Source organism: Balaenoptera musculus, chromosome 9 (genome assembly GCF_009873245.2).
Source record: "Balaenoptera musculus isolate JJ_BM4_2016_0621 chromosome 9, mBalMus1.pri.v3, whole genome shotgun sequence".
NCBI classification, from domain to species: domain Eukaryota; kingdom Metazoa; phylum Chordata; class Mammalia; order Artiodactyla; family Balaenopteridae; genus Balaenoptera; species Balaenoptera musculus.
In genome coordinates, this window is record NC_045793.1 from 49,504,578 (window position 1) to 49,530,195 (window position 25,618).

Below are 25,618 nucleotides of genomic sequence, written 5' to 3' on the forward strand. Positions count from 1 at the left end.
TAAAGTAAGTAAACGAGGTCCTGGTTTACTTAGGACCTTCTTAAACCCTTCCCGATACTAACTAGTATACCTTCAGAATTCATTTTATTTAATTTATTATTGAATTAAAATGACTGAAAACATAGACATTCTATTTACCTAATTATCTCTCACTGTTCTAACAGAGAAACAACATGGAAAGTACTTAATTATCCACAGAGAAATAATGCCCAGGCCTTTTCCTGGCACAAAACTGAAACATTATCACTGAAATTCATAGTAACATTAAATAAAAAATTATTACAGATGCAAAATCTTCATTTAGTTAAAAAATCCTTTATAACTTTAAAAAACTGCATTTGGAAGTAGTTTGCAAAACAAACAAAAACAAAACAAAGACACTGTATCCAACTGTATCAATTCTTTCTCTAGATATCTGTATTACTTCCTTTTTTCACAAAATCTTGTTCAAAAACCAAACATTATACCTGGGCAATTTTCCTTAGAATCAAACCATAAAATCATCCACCAGTGAGTCTTCACTATTTTCCTTCCTATTCTGGGGGAGACACACACACACACACACACACTCACGCTCTGGGGATGGTTGTTCCAAGAAACAGAATGGGTATAACCCATGACATGCAAAATGTTCCTATCTATGCTCTGCAATGAGGTGCACAGTGGACTCAAATTTTTTTATTTTAAAGGCAAAAAATTTTAAAGACTAAAAAAAAATTAACCACCCCCCAAAATAAGAAGGAAATTACTGTAGCTTTGTGGTACAGTTTGAAATAAGGGAGCATGACACCTCCAGCTTTGTTCTTCTCAAGATTGTTTTGGCTATTCAGGGTCTGTTGTGTTTCCATACAGATTTTAGAATCATTTGTTCTAGTTCTGTGAAAAACATCATAGATATTTTAATAGGGATGCACTGAATCTGTAGATTGCCTTGGGTAGTATGGTCATTTTAACAACGTATATTCTTCCAATCCATAAGCACAGCATATCTTTCCATTTGTTTGTGTCATCTTTAATTTCTTTCATCAATGTCTCATAGTTTTCCCACTACAGGGCTTTTAACTCCTTAGATTTTTTCCTATTTTATTCTTTTTGATTGTAAATGGGATTGTTTTCTTAATTTCTCTTTCCGAGAGTTTGCTGTTAGTATATAGAAATGCAACAGATTTCCGTATATTAATTTTGTACCTTGCAACTTAACCAAACTCATTGAGGAATAGTAGTTTTTTGGTGGCATCTTTAGGATTTTCTGTATATATAGTATCATGTCATCTGCAAACAGTGACAGTTCTACTACTTCCTTTCCAATTTGGATTCCTTTTCTTTCTTTTTCTTGTCTGACTGCTGTGACTAGGACTTCCAATACTATGTGGAATAAACGTAGTCAGAGTGCGCATCCTTGTCTTGTTTCTGATCTTAGAGGAAGTGCTTTCAAGCTTTTCTCCATTGAGTATGTTACGATGTTAGCTGTGGGCTTGTCATATATGGCTTTTATTATGTTGAGGTATGTTCTCTCTATACCCACTTGAGGTTTTATCACAAATGAATGCTGAATTTTGTCAAAAGCTTTTTCTGCATCTACTGAGATGATCATATGATCTTTATCCTTCAATTTTTTAATGCAGTATATCACATTAACTATACTTTGTATATTACAAAGCTACAGTAATCAAAACAGTATGGTACTGCACAAAAACAGACACATAGGACTTCCCTCATGGTCCAGTAGTTAAGACTCCAGCTTCCACTGCAGGGAGCATAGGTTCGATTCCTGGTCAGGGAAATAAGATCCCGCATGCCTCGAGGCACACCGCCCCACCCCCCCAAAAAAAAAACTTTGGGACTTCCCTGGTGGTACAGTGGTTAAGAATCCACCTGCCAATGCAGGGGACACAGGTTCGATCCCTGGTCCAGGAAGATCCCACATGCCGCGGAGCAACTGAGCCCGTGCACCACAACTACTGAGCCTGTGGTCTAGAGCCCGTGTGCCACAACTACTGAAGCCCACGCACCTAGAGCCTGTGCTCCGCAACAAGAGAAGCCACCGCAATGAGAAGCCCGCACACCGCAACAAAGACCCAAAGCAGCCAAAAATTAAAAAAAAAAGAAAAAAAAGACAGACACATAGATCAATGGAACAGAACAGAAAGCCCAGAAATGAACCCACACTTATATAAGCAATTTATCTATGACAAAGGAGGCAAGAATATTACAACAGGAAAAAGACAACCTCTTCAATAAATGGTATTGGGAAAACTGGACAGCTACATGCAAAATCATCAAACTGAACTACTTTATCACACCATATATAAACTCAAAATGGATTAAAGACTTAAATGTAAAACCTGAAACCATAAAACTTCTAGAAGAAAACATAGGCAGTATGCTTTTTGACATCAGTCTTAGCAATATTTTTTTGGATGTGTCTCCTCAGGCAAGGGAATCAAAAGCAAAAATAAAACAAATGGGACTACATCAATCTAAAAAGCTTTTGCCCAGCAAAAGAAACTGTCAACAAAATGAAAAGGGCACTTACTGCATGGGAGAAGATATTTGCAAGTGGTATATCCAACCAACATGGAGTTAATATCTAAAATATACAAAGAACTCATATGACTCAACATCAAAAACACAAGCCCAATTAAAAAATGGGCAGAGAACCTGAACAGACATTTCTCCAAAGAAGACACACAGATGATCAACAGGCAAATGAAAAGGTGTTCAACATCACTAATCATCAGGAAAACAGAAATCAAATACCACCTCAATGAGACATCACCTCACACCTGTCAGAATGGCTACTATCAAAAAGACAACAAATAACAAGTGTTGGCAAGAATGTGGAGAAAAGGGAACCCCCCTGCACTGTTAGTGGGAATGTAAATTGGTGCAGTCACTATGGAAAACAGTACGGAGGTTCCTCAAAAATTTAAAAATAGGGACTTCCCTGATGGTCCAGTGGTTAAGAATCTGTGTTCCCAATGCAGGGGGCACAGGGTCGATCCCTGGTTGGGAAACTAAGATGCCGCACAGTGCGACCTTAAAAAAAAAAAAAAAAAAGTTAAAAATAGAACCATATGATCCAGCAATTCCATTCCTGGGTATTTCTCTGAAGAAAACAAAAGACTAATTTGAGAAGCTATAAGCACCCCTATGTTGCAGCATTACCTACAATAGCCAAGATATGGAAGCAACCTAAGTGCCCATCAATTTTTTTTTAAATTAGAGTATAGTTGCTTTACAATATTGTGTTAGTTTATATTGTACAGCAAAGTGAATCAGCTATACGTATACAATTATCCCCTCCTTTTTGGATTTCCTTCTCATTTAGGTCACCACAGAGCATTGAGTTCCCTGTGCTATACAGTAGGTTCTCATTAGTTATCTATTTTATACATGGTGTCAATAGTGTATATATGTCAATCCCAATCTCCCAATTCATCCCGCCTCATGCCCATCAATAGATGAATGGATAAAGGAGACGTGGTGTGTACATACATACACATAAACACACACACACACACACACACAGGACTATTACTCAGCCATAAAAAAGAAAAACCTTGCCATCTGCAACAACATGGACAGACCTAGATGGTATTATGCTAAGTGAAATAAGTCAAAGATAAATATCACATTATTTCACTTACATGTGGAATCTAAAAAACAAAACAAATGAACAAACATAAAAAAGAAACAGAGTCATAGATGAAGAGAACAAACAAGTGGTTGCTGGATTGCGGGGGGAGGATGAGAGAAACAGGTGAGGAAGATTAAGAGGTACAAATTTCCAGTTACAAAATAAAATCAGTCACAGGTATGAAGTGTACAGCATGGGGAATATAGTCAATAATTATGTAATACCTTTGTATAGTGACAGGTGGTAACTAGGCTTACTGTGGTGATCATTTTGAAATGTATAGAAATATCAAATCACTATGCTGTGCACCAGAAACTAAATTCAGTTGTGTGTAGGTCAATTAAACTTCACAAACAAACTCGTGAAAAAAGAGATCAGATTTGTGGTTACCGGAGTGAGGCAGAGGGTGGGTGGGAGGGGGGAATTATGAAAGTAATCAAAAGGTACAAACTTCCAGTTCTAAGATAAGTAAGTACTAGGGATGTAATGTACAGCATGATAACTAAAATTAACACTGCTGTATGTTATATATTGATATGAAAGTTATTAAGAGAGTAAATCCTTAGAGTTCTCATTACAAGGAAAAAAAATCTTTTAGTTTATATCTATATGAGATGATGAATGTTCACTAAACTTACTGTGGTCATCATTCCATGACGTATACAAGTCAAATCATTATGCTGTACACTAGAAACTTACACAATGCTACATGTCAATTATATCTCAATAAAAATGGAAGAAAAAAGAGGTGATCCTCAGAACAGATTTGGAATTTCATACTTGCGTACCCAATGTTGGTATCTAGCTTATCAATGTATATAAATAAATGAATAGTTATTTTTTAAAGAGAAGGAGGAAAAAACCCACTGGTAATACAATAAATCATATTTTAGTTTCTTAGTGCAAACTGAGACTCTCAAATACTGAATATATGCAGAGTTTTATGTTTTACCTTTAATATATACCATATTATCAATATATAAATGAGTACTGTCCTTTTCTAATCTAATAAAGAGATTGAATCTATCCAAATAATACTGACTTAGCTCAGACTGTTCTTGAAATTCCTCATCTGGAACTTCCTTCAGGAACTGCTATGAGCCACTTAAAATAAGTAAGTCCCAATACGCATCCACAACATTATTGACAACTAAAGCTCACTACCCTACTTCAGAGTCACTTAAAAAGGAAAGGAGGAAAAACTTCAAAAGGTGAAGATTTGTCAACAGGATCTTTTTTAAAATGACAGTCTCCGAATATTATTCCAAAAGGCAAACTCCAAAACATGATCATCACTGAAGTAAATTAATGCTCTCCTTAAGGTTTATATATTCTTAAAAGGGGAAAATAATTAGTTGCACAAATTCTGATAAACAGGTATCTTGTTACCATTACAACTCTTTGACTTATTATACATTACCTGCTAAGTATCTAAAACACCAGCAATTTAATTCCCTGAAAACTAACTTTTAGGGACTATACACAATGAGGTAGCTTTAAAATATACTCCCAAAACCTTTGATTCTCCTCTCTTATAGAAGTGGAGCCTAATTCCCTTCTCCTGTGTATCAGCTGGAGTGACTTGCTTCTAATTAACAAGATAGATAAAGAAGAAGCATCAGCGTACAACTTGGAGACCAGGTCATAAAATGCACTGACTTCCTCCTTGCTCTCTCTTGTATAGCTCACTCTGAGGGAAGCTGGCTGCCATATTGTGAGAACATCCAAGCAGCCACTGAAGAGGCAACATTCCAAGAAACTGAAGGGCCTCCTGCCAAAAGTCATGTGAGTGAGCCACTTTGACAGCAGATTCTCTAGTTCTAATTGAGCCTTTAGCTGACTGCAGCCCTTGCCAACATCCTGACTGCAACTACACAAGAGACCCTAAGCAAGAACCACTCAGCTAAGCTGCTCCTAAATTCCTGACCACTAAGTTTTAGGGTAACATGTTACACAGCAAAAGATAACTAATAAAAATGTAAAGAATAAATTACCTTATAAAGTTCCTTCTCATCCTTTTCTGTCTTCAATTGACATTCAAGCTGTTCTCTTTCATATTGTGCCTTTCTGAGTTTGTCCTTTAAACTGAGTTAAAGTCAAATAACGTTAACAATAACTTTTAACATAAGTCAAAAACAACTTTCTAAAAACAGTTTTAAAACACGAAGATACTTTTTTAAAGCATCGGGAATACCTGTCTAATTCAGTTTCTTTTTCAATCGCTTTATGTGTGACTGACACAATATCTTCCTCAAGCTGGAGGGCTTTGGATGTAGCATCATTGTATCTCTTCTTAAATTCTTCATTTTCCATTTTTAAACTTTGTGAGACTTCAAAAAGAACCTTACAAACAATAACAAAATATTTTGAGAAACACAGAAACATAATTAGAAATACAAATTTGTATATCTCTAAGAAATCTATTTATGCTTAAAAGTTTAATCCCACATTTGTCCCCTCCAAAGTTTATAAGATTAAAAACGAAACCTGAAATGGTAACATACATTAAACTTTTTGAATACTAAATTAAACAATTATTAACTTTTTTCCGGGACTTTTCACACACTGCTGATTTCACTAACTTCTCCACCAGAGGGCAGGCAACTGAAGTGAGGAAAAAATTTAAAAATTAGTCACTTTGCTTTTTACATCTCGCTTTCCAATGTTACCCCAATGACAAAACAGGTTTCATGATACTAAACAAAGTTAACACCAACTTCTTCTAGCATAAATCACTAAGTGCCACTGATAATTATACCAAAGCACTAAGTTAAGATATATGCCTAAAGCCATGTTCCTAAAGCTCCTGTCACTGTGATTCAAGAGGGCGGAACAAATATTTAAAGACACTGAAATGAATATGAAAGAGGTAGTAAATGTGATGAATTTCATTTTAAAATAGAATAGTCTACTTTAAACAGATAATTAAAAAATTTTTATCACATCAATTAAGACAATTAAGTAACTTATGAGAATCTGATCAAGCCTCTCCCTAAGCCTGTTTTATAATTTGTAAAATGGAGATAATAAGCCCTTTTCTGCCTCGTTTATAAATTATGAGAACCAAATATAACAGCGCATTTGGAGGTTTCCACATACTTATGGGAAACTATACATCAAAAGAACTGATAAATTAAGACAAATTGCGTTTGTTAAAAAAATAATTTTAAAATTTTAAAAGTCCCGGGTGGTACTAATGAAAGTACCACCTGGGACTTCCCCGGCGGTCCAGTGGTTAAGACTCCGCACTTCTGCCTTCCCTTGTGGCGCAGTGGTTAAGAATTCCCCTGCCAATGCAGAGGACACGGGTTCGAGCCCTGGTCTGGGAAGATCCCACATGCCATGGAGCAACTAAGCCCATCTGCCTCAACTACTGAGCCTGCGCTCTAGAGCCCGTACTCCGCAAGAAGAGAAGCCACCACAATGAGAAGTCCGCACACTGCGATGAAGACTAGCCCCCGCTCGCTGCAACTAGAGAAAGCCAGAGCACAGCAACGAAGACCCAACGTGGCCATAAATAAATAAACAAATAAATAAATAAAGACTCTGCGCTTTCACTGCAGGGAGCACGGGTTCGATCCCTGGTCAGGGAACTAGGATCCCGCATGCCCTGTGGCACAGCCAAAAAAAAAAAAAGTACCACCCATCAGCCCAGCAATGAAAACTAAAGAAAATCACCATTCTGCCAATTTAAATGTATCAAATGTTACAAAGTATTTTTAAGCCACTTTGATTTTCATAAAGTAACAGCCAAATTTTTTACTTATAGGTAGAATATCACTTTAAATATCTTGCTAGAATATGAAAATTACTAAACTGCATCTAAGAACAACATAATTCATTAAGAAGCTTACCACAATAGAGGTCAGATACACTCTGTTGGTTTTATTTTTGCTCAAAACAACTGTTTGCCTTACTGAATTTGCAACATAAACCAAAGACTGTTATGCAAAACTAAATGCTTTTCTGATTTTAATTCTACACAACACCAGAGAAAGCAGGTGATATTTATTTACTCCCTCTGCCATAATTGTTGTCACTATCCAATGATCCTTTAATATTTGACACATTTTCAGTATTTGTCTTGCTGATTTATAAGGTCAGAGAGGTTTCTAAATAGTTTTTTACTTTTTTTTTTTAATTTTTATTTTTACCAAATGCTCTCTTGGTACTGTGAGTAGGCTACAGATTTAATCCAGGTATTTCTTCCTAGGAAAAAGATTAGATTGCCTAGAGGCAAAAACTAGTTTCTGATTCTGCAATTAATGAAGTTCTATAGTGGGTAAATAGCATTCTAAAGAAAAGGTATAGGAGAATAACTAGAAAAGATTCATAAGCAACTAAACACAAAACATAAACTAACTGCTTTATCTATGAGTCAGTTAACCCTACAGTGAGTCACAAATTAATTCTAACTATACTTGAGAGTCTCGGAATCTTTTCTTGGTACCTATAAAAGCAACCAATAGCTTCTCAGCATCCAAGCCCACTGCAAAAGGCATGAAAATACTAAAGTGGGGATTATTCTTCAGGCCTGTAGCACTCATGTCTGAGTGAAGGATAACCATCTTCAATGTGTCTAAGTTTTCCTTAGCATGAAAATGACATCAAAGCCCTTAGTGTACATACAAATAACTAAGAGCCATGTTTTCTTTAAAAAAATAATAATAACATTTTTAAAACAGTAAAATCTACAACACAGTCTTTGAAAAACACTTGAAATTTGGAATAAATATTCATTTGGTCAGTATTTGCAAGCTATGTCAAAAGGGCACCATAATTCTAATATTAAAACAGAGAAAAACTTAAAGGGATGAGTAAGTCAGCTACACTGTGCACCAAGATAAGAACAGTAACAAAAGTGGGGGCAAAAGGAGATGAAGAGATTTGGGCATTTCAGATTCATGCAGCAGACTTCGCCCCATCCTCCTAAATAGAAGGATCACGTCACCATGACCCACTATTACCAACTCCCCCAAGTCATAACCCTCAAATATGAACAACCAGATAAAAAGACTGTGAATCATCTATGTGACTAAACATGCACTAAAAATATCTTAACAACACATTTATTCCTATGTTAAATAAACACAAAATTAACTCTGACTGCAAATGAACATATGTAAAGAAACCAGACAATTATCTAGAAAAAAGTATGATGATATTCTGGATTCAAACATATACAGCAATAAAATTTAGTAAATTAGTACCTGAATACTCTAAATGGCAAATCATTGGCAAAAGGATTATGTCATTTATGGAAATTGCTAATAGATTTTAAAATAAATCTTACTCATTTGAGGTAATCTGGCTTTTCTCAAACACTGTGCTTCTTGAAATCAACTATAATGCCAAGCTATGTAGATAGTTACAGAAAATATAAATATATCTTCTCTGGTTCCTAGAAATACACCAAACAAAAATATAACTGACAACAATGTACTATAATAAACTATCTTCATGGCATTAAAATAATGTGCTAAAAGGCAAAATAAATAACAATAATAACTAGGGAATTAACTGTTTCATTAACATTGCTCCCATAAAAACAACCTGTTTAAGTTTCAGTTAGTTTTTTTTTTAATATTTATTTATTTATTTGGTTGCATCGGGTCTTAGTTGCAGCAGGTGGGCTCCTTTGTTGCAGCTCGCCAGCTCCTTAGTTGTGGCATGCGAACTCTTACTTGCAGCATGCATGTGAGACCTAGTTCCCGGAAAAGGGATCGAACCCAGGCCCTCTGTGTTGGGAGCACCGAGTCTAAACCACTGCGCCACCTGGGAAGTCCCTCAGTTACAGTTTTTGTTTGTTTTTTATTTGTAAACTTTTTATTTGTAAACTAACCTGATAGAAACCATAACTTACTTTTTTAGCATATTTCAATTTGCAGTACTTTAGGTCTCTGAATTTAAACAAATATTCATATAACCTCTTCGGTAATAAACTTCAAATTTATCTTAAGAAAACCTTATACTTTTATTCAAACAACAACGGCAAAAAATTGCACTAAGAACATTTCCATGAAGGGACTTCCCTCATGGCCCAGTGGGTAAAACTCCGCATTCCCAATGCAGGGGGCCTGGGTTCGATCCCTGGTTGGGGAACTAGATCCCACATGCATGTTGCAACTAAGAGGATGCATGCCACAACTAAGACCCGGCTCAGCCAAAATAAATAAATTTTTAAAAAAGAAAAAAAAGAAAATTTCCATGGAGAATATTGTCCATATTCCCAGAGAGCAAAGTTTAAATACAATAAAATGTAATAAGAGCCACTTCTACTATCAAAAGTCTGCTATGAGCAAATACACTTAAATTCTACCTTTGTGAAACCATAAACAAAACGAAAAGACAGGACTTCCCTGGTGGTCCAGTGGTTAGGAATCCACCTTCCAATTCAGGGGACGTGGGTTCGACCCCTGGTCGGGGAACTAAAATTCCACACGCCATGGGGCCGCTAAGCCCGCACGCCATAACTAGAGACTAGAGAAGCCTGCACACCATGACTAGAGAAACCTATGCGCCACAACTAGAGAAGCCCGCACACCGCAATGAAGAGCCTGCACACCTCAATGAAGACCCAGCACACGCACACACACACACACACACAAAAACAAAACACGAAAAGGCAACCCATAGAATGGGAAAAAATATTTGCAAACGATGCAACCAACAAGGGATTAATCTCCAAAATATACAAACAGCTCATGCAGCTCAGTATCAAAAAAAACAACCAAATCAAAAACTGGGCAGGGAATTCCCTGGTGGTCCAGTGGTTAGGATTCCATCCTTTCACTGCCAAGGGCCCAGGTTTGATCCCTGTTCAGGGAACTAAGATCCTACAAGCCAAGCTGCACAGCCAAAAAAAAGACAGAAGACCTAAATAGACATTTCTCCAAAGAAGACACACAGATGGCCAAAAAGCACATGAAAAGATGCTCAACATCACTAATTATTAGAGAAATGCAAATCAAAAGTACAGTGAGGTATCACCTCACATCAGTCAGAATGGCCATCATCAAAAAGTCTACAAATAACAAATGCTGGAGAGGGTGTGGAGAAAAGGGAACCCTCCTACACTGCTGGTGGGAATGTAAACTCGTACAGCCACTATGAAGAACAGTATGGGGGTTCCTTAAAAAACTGAAAATAGAACTACCATATGATCCAGCAATCCCATTCCGGGGCATATATCTAGAGAAAACCATAATTCGAAAAGATACATGCACCCCAATGTTCAATGCAGCACTATTTACAATAGCCAAGACATGGAAGCAACCTAAATGTCCACTAATGGAGGAATGGATAAAGAAGATGTGGTATATATATATACACACACATACATACATACAATGGAATATTACTCAGCCATAAAAAAGAATGAAATAATGACATTTGCAGCAACACAGACAGACTTAAGAGATTATCATACTAAGTGAAGTCAGAAAAAGAAAAATATTATATAATATCACTTATATATGGAATCTAAAAAAATGACACAAATGAACTTATTTACAAAACAGAAATAGACTCACAGATTTCAGAAACAAACTTATGGGGACATCCCAGGTGGCGCAGTGGTTAAGAATCCGCCTGCCAATGCAGGGGACACGGGTTCGAGCCCTGGTCTGGGAAGATCCCACATGCCGTGGAGCAACTAAGCCCGTGCGCCACAACTATTGAGCCTGCGCTCTAGAGCCTGCAAGCCACAACTACTGAGCCTGCGCGCCACAGCTACTGAGCCTGTGCTCTAGAGCCTGCAAGCCACAACTACCGAGCCCGCACACCACAACTACTGAAGCCCACGCGCCTAGAACCTGTGCTCCACAACAAGAGAAGCCACCGCAAGGAGAAGCCCACGCACCGCAACAAAGAATAGCCCCCGCTTGCCGCAACTAGAAAAAGCCCGCGTGCAGCAACGAAGACCCAACACAGTCAAAAATAAATAAATAAATAAAATTAAAAAAAAAAAAAAAAAAAACTTATGGTTACCAAAGGGGAAATGTTGGAAGGATAAATTAGGAGTTTGGGATTAACATATACAGGATTAACATATACACACTACTATATATAAAATAGATAATCAACAACGACCTACTGAAGACCACAGGGAACTCTACTCAATATTCTGTAATAACCTATATGGGATAAGAATCTGAAAAAGAATGTGTGTGTGTGTGTGTGTGTGTGTGTGTGTGTATATATATATATGTACAACTGAATCACTTTTCTGTACACCTGAAACTAACACAACATTGTAAATCAACTATACTCCAATATAAAATAAAAATTAAATATAAATAAATGGTTAAAAAAAATTCTAGCTTTACAAGAAAATTCCAGATCCAAAGGATTAAATTTTTTTGGTTGGAGTAGATAAAGGAGAGGGAAGAAAGGCTACAATTATATCTACAAATGTCTAAATTATTTCCTGAACATGTACACATTCCACAGACAAGTAATTTTTAATGTTGGGTTTCACATACGTTTTTAAATAAGAAGAAAAAATTTAGGATGGTATAATTTTACTTATATTAAGTTGCTTTTTTAATTAAAATTGAATGATTTACGTTATACCAGATCAATGCAACAGAAAAGAGACCCAGCAATAAACCCATGCATATGTGTTCAATCAATCTATCAGTACAACAAAGGAACCAAGAATATACAATAGGAAAAGGGTACTCTCTTCAACAAATCGTCCTGGGAAAGCTGGACAGCCACATGCAAAAGAATGAAACTGGACCACCATCTTAAACCATACACAAAAATCAACTCAAATGAATAAAAGACTTAAATTTAAGACTTGAAACCATACAACTCCTAGGAGAGAACACAGGGGGTAATAAGCTCCTTGACCTTGGTCTTGGCAATGAATTTTTGGATTTGATACCAAAAGCAAAAATAAACAAGCAGGACTACATCAAACTAAAAAAGGTTCCGCACAGCAAAGGAAACCACCAACAAAATGAAAAAGCAACCTCTGAATTTGGAGAAAATGTTTGCAAATCAAATATCTGATAAGATGTTAATATCCAAAATTATATTTAAAGAATTCACACACCTCAACAGCTGCCCCCCCCCAATAAAAACCCTACAATCCAATTTAAAAATTGGCAGAGGAACTGAAAAGACATTTTCTTCCAAAGACAACATACGAATGGCCAACAGGCACACGAAAAGGTGCTCAAGGTACATGAAAAGGTGCTCAAAATCTGGGAAATGCAAATCAAAGCCACAATGCATATCAGCTCACACCTATCAGAATGGCTGTCATCAAAAAGACAAGGGATAGGACTTTCCTGGCAGCACAGTGGTTAAGAATCCGCCTGCCAATGCAGGGGACACGGGTTCGAGCCCTGCTCCGGGAAGATCCCACGTGCCGTGGAGCAACGAAGCCTGTGTGCCACGACTACTGAAGCCCGTGCTCCTCAACAAGAGAAGCCACCGCAATGAGAAGCATGTGCACCGCAAAGAAGAGTAGCTCCCGCTCGCTGCAACTAGAGAAAGCCCACGAGCAGCAACAAAGACCCAGTGAAGAAAAGAAAGAAAGGAAAGAAAGGAAAGAAAGGAAAGGAAAGGAAAGGAAAGGAAAGGAAAGGAAAGGAAAGGAAAGGAAAGGAAAGGAAAGGAAAGGAAGGAAGGAAGGAAGGAAGGAAGGAAGGAAAGAAAGAAAGAAAGAAAGAAAGAAAGACAAGGGATAACAAAATACTGGTGAAGATGTGGAGAAAAGGGGACCCTTGTGCACTGTTGGTGGAAATGTAAACTGGTGCAGGCACCATGGAAAACAACACGGAACTAAAACTATACCATGTGATTCAGCAATCCCACTCCTGGGTATGTACCCAAAGGAAATGAAAACAGGATATGGAAGAGATTTATCTGCACTCTCATGTTCACTGCAGCATATGCACAACAATCAAGATAAAGAAACAACCTAAATGTATATCAGTGAGTGAATGGATACAGAAAATGTGGTATATAAATACAATGGAATACTATTCAGTCACGAGAAAGAAGAAAATCCTGCCATTTGCAACAACATGGATGGACCTTGAGAGCATTATGCTAAGTGAAATACGCCAGACAAATACTGCATGGTATCTACTTATATGCAGAATCTAAATAAAAAGTCAAACTCATAGAAAAAGAATAGAAAAGCGGGTGCCAGGGGCTGAGGGGTGGGGGGCAGGGAGGTTGATAATAGGGGACAAAGTTTTAGCTATAAGATGAATAAAGTCTGAGGATCTAATGTATAACATTGTGACTACAGTTAACAACACTATACTGTATAATTGAAATTTGCTAAGAGAACTTAAATGTTCTCTCTTTCTTTCTCTCTCTCTCTCTCTCACACACACACACACACACACACACACACACACACACACACACAAAGGATAAATAGGGGAATTCCCTGGCGGCCCAGTGGTTAGGACTCCGTGCTTCCACTGCAGGGGCCACGGGTTCGATCCCTGGTCTGGGAACTAACATCCCATAGGCCACGCAGTGCAACCAAAAAAAAAAAAAAAAAAGGATAAATATGTAGTTGAAGATGTGTTAATTAATTAGATGGGAGGAATCCTTTCACAAGGATTCCTTTCACAATCCTTTCCTTTATACATATTCAAATCATCATTATGTACACTTTAAATATCCTACAATTTTGTCAATTATACCTGAAACTGAATGAAAAATATTCAATGCTACAAGTCTTGTGAAACAAACTATAAAAAATACTTCATGTACCTAGGGGCAGGACAGGAATAAAGACGCAGACATAGAGAATGGACTTGAGGACACGGGGAGGGGGAAGGGTAAGCTGGGATGAAGTGAGAGAGTAGCACTGACATATACACTACCAAATATAAAATAGATAGCTAGTGGGAAGCAGCCGCATAGCACAGGGAGATCAGCTCAGTGCTTTGTGACCACCTAGAGGGGTGGGGTAGAGAGGGTGGGAGGGAGACGCAAGAGGGAGGGGATATGGGGATATATGTATACGTATAGCTGATTCACTTTGTTATACAGCAGAAACTAACACAACATTGTAAAGCAATTATACTCCAATAAAGATGTTAAAAAAAATGCTTCATGTTACACCTCTGTATTAGTCTATACAAGATTATGAGCTAGTTCAAAGTATATAAATATATTTTAGAAACAAAAGATTATGAATTTCTGAAACTATTACTTAGCAAATCAGGTGCAAAATGAAAGTAATTGGCTTTAAAGAAACGTATTGCTAAATACATTAAATTATGCATTAAAATTAAGCCTTTGTGCCTTCTCAATAATAAACCGGTAAAAAAGAATTAGAAATTCAATGATATCCTAACTTCAAAATTGGTTTTTAGCAATTCTACACATTAGATATATATATATATAAGCAATCGGGGCAATCCATACATTAAGCAGTTTAAATGCCTTAAACTACCTCTGTCCAAAACCAGGTATCCAACGCAAGGATAAATAAAGCCAAAAATATAAAGATAGTTGAAGAGGTCCACACTAGCCAGAGCCACCATCATAATGAGAGATCTTTCATGTTCTCTCACTCCTAGACCTATGATAACTCCCAAATGCCTGGTGATGTCTCAAGTTACCCTACCTAGTTTGTGAAACTTAAGAACCAGAACAATATGAATATATACAATAGTTCATAACACGCTCCTCATATTGTTTAAGCAATATTGACTTAGTACCCACAAAAGAAATTGGTTTTAAAATATCTTGAAGTACATCTTAAGTTACCAATATTCAAGTTAAGAATATAATTTATGTTATGAAAAAAACTCAATTCATAGTTTAGGCACCAAAAAATCATAAACTAAACTAACTAGAAAACTTAACAGGATCACAGCGCATTTTAGTTCTACTTGGAAAACAAGATTCAATACCATTCAATTTTCAATCTTCTAATTTCAAATATATATCTAGTTTTCAATCTTCTAATTTCAAATATATATCTAGTTTTCAATCTTCTAATTTCAAATATATATCTAGTTTTCAATCTTCTAATTTCAAATATATATCTAGTTTTCAATCTTCTAATTTCAAATATATATCTAGCACTCCAAAACAAAAACAAGAACACATGGAATATACATACAACCTGCTAATTTTTACATAAGTCTAATAAATGTAAAGTTGGGGGTTAAAAAAAGACTAATACAATGGGATATTATGTGACATTAAAAAGAACAAACTGCTGACACATACTCTAAAATGGGTGAAGCTTGAAAACATTGTAAGTGAAAGAAGCTAGTCACAAAAGGCCACATATTATTCCATTTGTATGCAATGTCCAAAATATGCAAATCCATAGAGACAGAAAACTTAGATCAGTGGTTGCCTGGGACTTGTGGGAAATAAAGAGTGACGACAAATAGGTACAAGATTTCTTTTGGGGTGGGGCTCCGGCCGTGATGAGCTTGGTGCTAAGGAACCTGCAGCGGGCGGTGCCCCTGAGGCGGGCGCGGCTCCGCGAGAAGGTGCAGGTAATGCGGAGAGCCCTGTGGGTGCAGAGGTTCGACCTGGGGGTCGTCTGTGTCGACAACAGAAAGATTCAGCCGATTAACAGAATCTACAGAGACAAAAATACCCCAACAGATGTGCTTTCCTTTCCATTTCATGAGGATCTGAAAGCAGGCAAAATTCCCCAGCCTGATTTTCCAGATGACTATAATTTAGGAGACATTTTCCTGGGAGTGGAGTATATCTTCCAGCACTGCAAAGAAAATGAAGATTACTATGACATCCTGTGACTGCCACCCACGGGCTCCGTCACCTGCTGGGCTTCACACACAGCACGGAGGCCGAGTGGCAGAAGAGGTACCAGAAGGAGAAGCAGGTTCTCGAGGAGCTGAGCAGGCACAAAGGGACCAGGTTTCAGCCCCTGAGCAGGGGCCTCTTCTGACCGAAGAGCCACAGTGTGAATGGAAGGTGGACCACCCCCTCGGGCCCCAAGGATCAGGGGTCCCCCACGCTGAGGTCCGGGCTGGCCACTGCTGTCCTGTGGGACTGCGGAAGTGCCAGCCCTAGCAGGTGCTGAACTCTATGAGTGGAACCTGCCTCTTAAAACACTAGAGGGCTTCCCTGGTGGCGCAGTGGTTGAGAGTCTGCCTGCCAATGCAGGGGACACGGGTTCGAGCCCTGGTCTGGGAAGATCCCACATGCCGCGGAGCAACTAGGCCCGTGAGCCACAACTACTGAGCCTGCGCGTCTGGAGCCTGTGCTCCGCAATGGGAGAGGCCGTGATAGTGAGAGGCCCGCGCACCGCGATGAAGAGTGGCCCCCGCTTGCCACAACTAGAGAAAGCCCTCACACAGAAACGAAGACCCAACACAGCCGAAAATAAATAAAAAAAAAAAAAAAAAAAAAAAACACTAGAGAAATTTCCACTCATTTCTTTGTTCAGGACACAGGTAGGTGTGTTATTTTCAATGTTGTAAATAAAATAGTTCTAAGTGCTCAGAAAAAAAAAAAAAGATTTCTTTTGGGGGTTCTAAAACTAGGTTATGGTAATGGTTGCACAATTCTATAAATATAATAAAAACCACTGAATTTTATACTTTAAAGTGATGAACTTTGGGGGTATGTAAATTACATCTCAACAAAGCTGTTTTTAAAAAAGATCAATTAGATAAGCCCGCAGCAGTAGGTATAGTGTGCCATTAAGAACACTGGTATAGTATACAGTGTGATTAAGAGCACTGGCTGGAGCCAGACTGCCTGCCTGCACCACTTATATAAACTGTTCAATTGTAGGCAGGTTAAGTAACCTACACTTCATAGTATAAAGAGAGTTAACAGACGTAAAAACACTCAGAATAGCACCTGGCTTACATCAAGTATTATATGAGTTACTCTTATTAATCAGCCTTTTACAGGAGAGAAAAATCCACACTTCTTTGAAGTTGAACTAAAAATGAATGTAAAAATTATCCTTAATGAAAATTGTTACTTTTTAAATTTAGAGTATACATGGATAATGGAACATATATATCACATTAAAATAATCTAGGGGAAATACAATATATAATTTATAGCTCTCAATTTATAAATATTATTTGGTTTCAGTTTTAGTCTACTTTGTAATCCTACCTTATACCTTCAAGGAGCCAACGTTAAATATAATTAAACGCATCACTTATACCAATTGGTTTTGATAATCTTAACTTGTCCAATTCTTTTCATTTACAAAATGAGTGTTCCCTCTAGTGGCATTTTACAATGAGAAAAGTCAATGTTTACAAAAGATGGAAGATTTTATTTATAAACATTTAATTATTATAAACATTTAACTGTTTTAGTATTTGTCAAGTATTGAATGGGTAATGAGTTAATCATATTTTATAAAACAATGAAAATGCAATATATTTCTTCTACCATGAAGAAACTGAAGTTCTCTACAGATCATTCCTAGTATACTATTATAAAATTTTAAATGAATTGTAAATATCTTAATAGTCCTTCAGATATTCAGAGGGTATATACTCATACCTCAAAGAGAAGCCCTTTAGAACTATTATATGAAGATTGTTTTTTAGAATTCATACCATGGGATAGATTTTAAACAGATGCCAAGAAATGTCACAGATTTTAGAAGCCACGCAACTAACCCAGGTTTGAAAGTTCCTGAGCTGTTCTAACTGCCCAGCAGGCCTCCCTGATTAAGATGGAGACTATAATTTTGGAAGTAAAAAGCAAATTCATAAAAAACCACAAGCCCCACGACTAGTAACAAAGAAGAACTCTCTCTCCTGGCAAGCATGTTATTTTATCCCCAGAAATAAGCAGTTGCCAAAATATAACTCATAATTGTTTGCATATAACATTATACAAATATTATCAATACTTTTAAAATCTGGGGAAAATGCTGTCAATTTCTATTCCTCTTGGATGACACTCTTCATATTTTAGTTCTTCCTTGATGATTCTCTGGTCTATCACTATGAAAATTAATACAACAATAATAGCTACTTAAAGTTAGTGAGCATCTATTACATAACCAATACCATTCTAGGTCCTTTTATCACCATTTTCTACAGTACAACATATTTTTAAAAATCACTTCCACATACTTCATCTTCCCAGAGAGTATATTCCAATGGAAGGATAGCAGCAAGGAAGAAGTGCCTTTCAAGATTAGTGACTGTCATCAAGATTTATGAGTTGCCATAAAAACTTCCAAAGATCTCTTCTGGGTACCACAGCCACAATCTCCTACAGATTTTGCTTCATTAATCCCTTGACCTCAATCTACCACTTTCTCAACCAAAGTCTGTCAGAATAATCTTTAGTCTTGTCTGTAGTGCTTAACCCCTTGTCACCTGGACAGCAGAGAACCTGAGACTGTTTAAATCTCAGCTAATACTCAACTGAACCAGAGAAATGGCCTAATGTACATCAGTATTTCACGCAATTGAAGGCCTCTCATTCTGCCATTCCTACTCTCGCAAATCATCCTTTCTTCCCTCGGATTTCAAGGCGATCAGAGTCTAACCTTAAAGGCCATATTTCAGGGTATTCTTGATCTCATGGGCTAAGTTCATGCTGTAATGGGCCACTTTGGAAAACTATCAAATCCAGGTACAAACATCGAGAGAAATGCGTGAAGAATAGAAAGAGAAGGGTAAGAATTATACAAAGGATAGCAAAGGAGTTATAACAATTGAATTAAAAATTTAGCTGAGGCTTCCCTGGTGGCGCAGTGGTTGAGAATCTGCCTGCTAATGCAGGGGACACGGGTTCGAGCCCTGGTCTGGGAAGATCCCACATGCCGTGGAGCAACTGGGCCCGTGAGCCACAACTACTGAGCCTGCGCGTCTGGAGCCTGTGCTTCCGCAACAGGAGATGCCACGATAGTGAAGAGGCCCGCGCACCGCGATGAAGAGTGGTCCCCACTTGCCGCAACTAGAGAAAGCCCTCGCACAGAAACGAAGACCCAACACAACCATAAATAAATAAATAAATAAAATTAAAAAAAAAAAATTTAGCTGAATGTCCTAACAGTCAAGCTAGGCACATACAATGAGGTTTTATCATAACATTTGTAATATAATATTTGGTACACCTGCTTAAAAAGTTCAAACTTAAAAAGTGGTTCCTTGGACTTCCCTGGTGGTCCAGTGGTTAAGACTCTGTGCTTCCACTGCAGGGGGCACTGATTCAATCCCTGGTTGGGGAACTAAGATCCCACATGCCCCACGGTCACAAAAAAAAAAAAAAAAAGTGGTTCCTTACCCAAATAGAGTATCTTACTCCTACTGTAGGATACTCCTACTGCAGGACTGCAAGTATTCCCCAAGAGTAAAATTGGGGGAATAACTGTATTTTAAACTAAAAAGGCTAACGGTAATAAGGACAGAAGACTTTACAGATGTTTATAAGGAGATTCACAACTGTATACATTGCTATACGTTACGTTTACCCTCTAACTCAAATAAGCAATCCTCAAACAAACAGAATAAGGCTAAAGAAATCTTTTCAGTTTGAGCCCTATCTGTATATCATCTCTGCTCAGGTGTGCAATATACAACCACTTCACTGGAGTATAAAACCTACTGAGAATCACTGTACTAATGGTTCAATTAACAATTATTAAGCAACTGTTCTAGGTCTTGCTGCACAAAAGAAAAATGGAACAGACTCCATCCCTAGGGAACAACAGATCAATCCTGTCAATGGACATTAGCATATCCAACTAGTTACAACATATGTGAGACTGTGATATATATAATCATAATCCGTGCAAGTTTGTCAAAACTAACAAATTTTCTTATGAAAATATTAAATAAATTAGGTGATTGTTTTTTTCCATTGTTTTTGGCTACTGACTTAAATCCATTTGTATCTCTAATCAAGCCACACTGTTTTACACTTATACTTCTTTTTTTCTTAGATTAAGAAATTGTGCCAATTTTTAGTTAGGTGGTTTTTAGTATAATTTATTGCATTTCTCACATCAAGGATTTCAAAATTCTAATATTACATCTTATTTCACTAAATTCTACTTTTTAGAAAAGTAATTTTAACTACTTTATTCTATTCTTCTCTTTATTCAGTGTTTATCATTCCTAATTGTATTTCTAACCCCTCTCCCCAAGGTCAAGCAAGTATTCTACAATTAGATGTAAAGCATCTAGAAACAGTCGTCGGGGACTATGTCACAAGCCTGATACCAAAAATCTACACGTATTTTAACCATTTACAACATAAAAGAGGCTATGACAGAAGGGTGATAGGCTCTGACCTATTCTCATACAAACATCTATCTAAATGCTACTTTTTTCAACATGTGGTCTTCACTCATTTTAACTGGTTCAGTTCCTGAAAAAAATGGGTTTCAGACAATATACTATAACTCCAGTCAGTTACATAAGACACAACTAACCTTTTGCTCTACTTGCAGTTGGTCACATCTTTCTTTCTCATGGTTAAGTTCTCTTTCCATTCTTCCAACTTGTTCTCGAAGTTGTGTTGTTTCTTTTTCCAGAACAGCAATTAACTTTAACAGTTCTTCTTTTTCTTTCATGGTTTTCTCAATTTTCAACTATAAAAGAGAAAACTCAAATTGTTTTTTATAATCCTACAATACATTACTAATTCAGTTTTCCATTTCAAAAAAATAGTGAAGAAATTTGCAGAAAGAACTTTTACATACTATCTGCTTCATATCAATCAGACTCTTTTAGTCTTCAGTTAGAAAAATTCATGAATCATAAATTTAAACCATTTTTTGGTTGGGCAAAGAAAAAAACATTACAAGAAGGTATAAAAGTAATGAATTTTATTATAAAGTTGCCTGCTAATCACTTTTCAAATCAGTACTAAAAATAAGGCATATTAAGTTTCATAAGTGACTTAATTCTGGGCTGTTCTTATTTTGGGTAATAATCAAGGAGAAAAATGTGTACCTCTCCTTGAATGCAAATCTATGGGAAATTTTTGAATCTATTAAGAACTTCCTTGTGTGTTACATAAGGCCTTCATCTATGGGATTACTGTGAAAAGTTTTGGTTCTTTAAATAAGGCACTATGGAATAAGTTTCTATATGTATAAAATGGCCTCTATTTAGCTAAATTAAAAGAAACTTTATAAGTAAATGCAAATTTTAGGACAAAAATGCAGACTGTAACATATTAACAATATAACTGACTCTTACATGAACACTAATAGTTACTTAGTTCAGGAAAATCTAAACTCCAGTATTCTAAAAATTACCAAATTAAGGGACCTAAAATAGTAAATAAAATGGTTAATATTCCTCTTACAGCAAGAAGTCTGATTCTAACAAGGGAAGAAGCATGGAGACTCAGAGGGAAAACTTCACAAAGGAGGCATCATACATTTAGCTAAAATAAAATGTTTTCCCCCAGTACACCCCAAGTCACTTTTCCAGGGTCACGGAATCAAACTCTAATTAAACTCTAAAATGGCTCTTATGAAAGTTAAAGAACTGTAAAATTTTTAAATGACCCGTCTATCTCTTCCATCAGACTAAATGAAAATGACAGGAGTAAATGCCCTCAAAAGAGAAAAGTTTACTTATTCACTGAATTTCTTTTTACCTTACCTATTTTTTAAAAAATGATTTTTGGCTCTAAACTTTCTGGCCGCTTAAAAATAAAGATACACCTTGACACAGTACAACAGAAACATTATAAAAGAACCATTTTTTCCCAGTGATTCATTTAACTGACACATACTTTAGAGTTCACTGAATCTTAAGTAAAAATTTTTAAAAGGAATTAAAATTATATAAAAGTGTACACAAGTCTAATTCCTGCCCCCAGTTTTGTATTCTGGTATCTTTCGAGCACACAAAAAGGTTAAAATTTTACCATGAACACCCATCCACCCATCACCTAAATTCAATAATTATTAATATTTTGCCATATTTAATCTCCCTCTATATACCTAAGTTTTATTTCTTTTTCTTTTTTTTTTTTTTTTTGCTAAAGCATTTGAAACATAATTGCAGACACTTCACCCCTAAGTGCACAGGCCAAGCATCTCCTAATAAGTACAGTCTTGTATTTAACCACTACCATGATCATAGCTAAGAAAATTAACAATAATTTTGTAACACCCAATGGGTAGTCCACAGTTAAAATATCCTACACTACCCCCAAAATATCTACTTTTTAAAAATCTAGGATCCAACCAAGGTTCACAAACTGAAGGATTGTGGCTCAATTATTCTTAATGACAACAGTGCCCTAGATAATGTCTCACACCTGTACTAATTTGGTGCATTTTTAGTAAAATCATTAAAGATTTTGATAAATGTGGAAATTTAAAAGACTTGTCAAAAAACTGATCAGAATATAAATACCTTATCTCAGAGACATTTACCTAAGAGACAGCATACATTTTATGAGTAGGAAGAAGAGAACTAAATTGTGCAATGTCCCAATTTACTTGGAGCACAAAAGATAGGTAGACGCCAAAATGCCTGTTGTTTTTCTGTTGGAGGTCCTGAAATCAGGGTGGTCTAACAAGTATTCAAAAAACTGCAATATAAACAGTCACTGCATTCTTCGTAAGATCTAGGCTTGTTTCAGCATCTTTGACTAGCATTCAAATACCAGGCTAAAAACCTTGATCATCAGGCGGTTGTCACCACAAAATGTTTTAGTCACCCTATAAAAGTTACATTTCTTTATTTAAGATAAGAGAGGAATTTCTGGAAGGGGGAAGGAAAGATACAGAAAAATTCACAGTAAGTTACTGGTTCCTTCTAACCTTCTTAGTTCGACTGTCTAATATCTATAACCTCTTGTCTTTCTTCTGTAGTCTGTTTTTGAAGATAAACAAAATCAAAGGCATAAAATATTTACATATAAAAAACATCCATCGGAGTATAAAGAATAAGCAATGACTTGCCATAGACTAAATAGGAATGTCAAATAACCAAAAATGTATACTGAACCAATTAAAGAAGATCTTTTTCACAGAAACTCAAATATAACATTCTAATTTTTTAGGTTTAGGGTAAAGACATTGAGAAATATCTTGAAATAGGAATGCTGTTCTATTTTTTTCCTTCAATAAGTACTAAAAATTAAGACATATGGCATTATTAGACCATCTACATAGAAAATTTCTTTTGATGCAAGTGCAATGACTCGAAAATATTCAGTGAAAAACAGTGAGAAGATTTTTCACCTTTTTTTTCTTAATTATGGTTAATCCAGCTTATTCATTTGATCAGATAAACAGGAAAAGAAATCATTCTAAAAATGCTGAACCTAATTACGAGACTGGGATGCTTCACTGATTCACTGCCACACGTGAGATAGGGCATGCTTGTGGTATAGTGAAATGAAGTTCACATCCAATTACAGTTAGACTTACTGCTTTATACCGCTTTCCCATCAGCTTCACCCCCAAATCTGTACTATTCTACAATCAACAGATTAGGCCATCCCTAAAGAAGAAAGGTTAGGGTGAGGGAACAGGAAGTTTTAGGTCCAAATTCTCCCAATAATTACTTATTGCATATACACTATGCACAAAATACTGATAAGCCTAGGGACAGTCCCTGCCACAGTGAAACCAGTAACATAATTGTGACAGAAAATTTTTTTTAAGTATTTCAAAAACAACACTCTAAGTTTATTATTTTAGTTAAAAAGCATTTGATTTTCAGGTTATACTCCTACATAACCTAAAAATTCTTAAAATGCCAACCAACATGAGCTCTGTTTGTAATTTATCTATGATTGATTTGTCTTTTTGAAAACATTCACTATTTTTAAGTCACAGTTCGTAACAAAATAATCCAGTTCATAATGTAAACTTATGAATCACCAGCTCACTGTTGGTACCAACCTCAAGAAGGCCAGCTTTTGTGGTCACCACCAACATGTCAGAATTTCCTTCATCTTCCATAGTAAGCAACTCTTCAACTGGAGAAGAAGCTCGAAACTGAAAAGGTGTACTTGCTCCACGAATTTCACCCTTATGGGTAACATAACAGAACTGATAAAATTCTCCATCATCATTTGGAAGGTAATATCCTAAGTGGAAGTTAACAAACAAAAAAAGTATTAAATTTTCTGTTATAAAATTATTTGAGGGCTTCCCTGGTGGCGCAGTGGTTGAGAGTCTGCCTGCCAATGCAGGGGACACGGGTTCGAGCCCTGGTCTGGGAGGATCCCACATGCCGTGGAGCAACTGGGCCCGTGAACCACAATTACTGAGCCTGCGCGTCTGGAGCCTGTGCTCCGCAACAAGAGAGGCCGCGATAGTGAGAGGCACGCGCACCGCGATGAAGAGTGGCCCCCGCTTGCCGCAACTAGAGAAAGCCCTTGCACAGAAACGAAAACCCAACACAGCCAAAAATAAATAAATTTAAAAAATAAAATAAAAAAAATAAAGGAATAAAATTATTTGAATTTAACAAATCTTGCCATATCCTCTCATTTCTGACCCTATTTCTAAGCACTCAGGATATGTCTTTCCTATCTTTCACAAATTATCTATCAAAACTAGACTCTTTCTTCCCTAAATATGCCCATATTTTTCTTATCTTAGGTCTAAGCTTATACTCTCAGAGTATTCTTTCCCTGTATCTTCACTAGGGTAAAACCAATTCATCTGGGAGAGTCAACTATGCAGTTTTCAATGAGAAAGAGGCTGAAGGCGGAGCAATGGAAAAACCAGCATAAAAGCCTAGGAGGACCAGGGGTTGGAATACATCATTTAAAGAAACGTTCCCTCAAATATGACATTAATTAAATGCAAAAGAGAGATATTAACAAAAGGAATACGCTGCACATGTGCACTGTGTAAGGGCAGAAAGAGGATGAGGTCTACTGATGCAGAACAAAAAAAAGCTTTGGAACCACACAGATTTATTCTGGAATTCCAGCTCTACCACTAATTATTATTTACTTAACCTTCCCGAGCCCAAATTTCTTATCTGTAAAAGAAATTTGAAGCCATCTATCTCAAAGTTCCGAAGTACC

General features: G+C 36.7%; 2 protein-coding genes across 5 annotated transcripts in view; one reads left to right on the top strand and one right to left on the bottom strand.

Annotated features, from left to right (window-relative positions):
- Positions 1-25,618, bottom strand: part of TAX1BP1 (Tax1 binding protein 1) — a 92,496-nt gene that overhangs the window by 42,625 nt on the left and 24,253 nt on the right. For all 4 annotated transcript variants that reach the window (XM_036864574.1, XM_036864573.1, XM_036864572.1 and 1 more), the window contains exons 4-7: positions 24,480-24,667; positions 21,036-21,194; positions 5,835-5,983; positions 5,635-5,725 (exon numbers count right to left, since the gene is read on the bottom strand). In XM_036864574.1, coding sequence (XP_036720469.1) covers positions 5,635-5,725; positions 5,835-5,983; positions 21,036-21,194; positions 24,480-24,667 — 587 coding nt within the window. The remainder of the gene's footprint in view (positions 1-5,634; positions 5,726-5,834; positions 5,984-21,035; positions 21,195-24,479; positions 24,668-25,618) is intronic.
- LOC118901353 (endoribonuclease YbeY-like) lies at positions 15,762-16,728 on the top strand. The gene is given in 2 exon segments (XM_036864578.1): positions 15,762-16,396; positions 16,399-16,728. Coding segments are annotated over 2 exon segments (489 nt in total). The 5' UTR covers positions 15,762-16,065; the 3' UTR covers positions 16,557-16,728.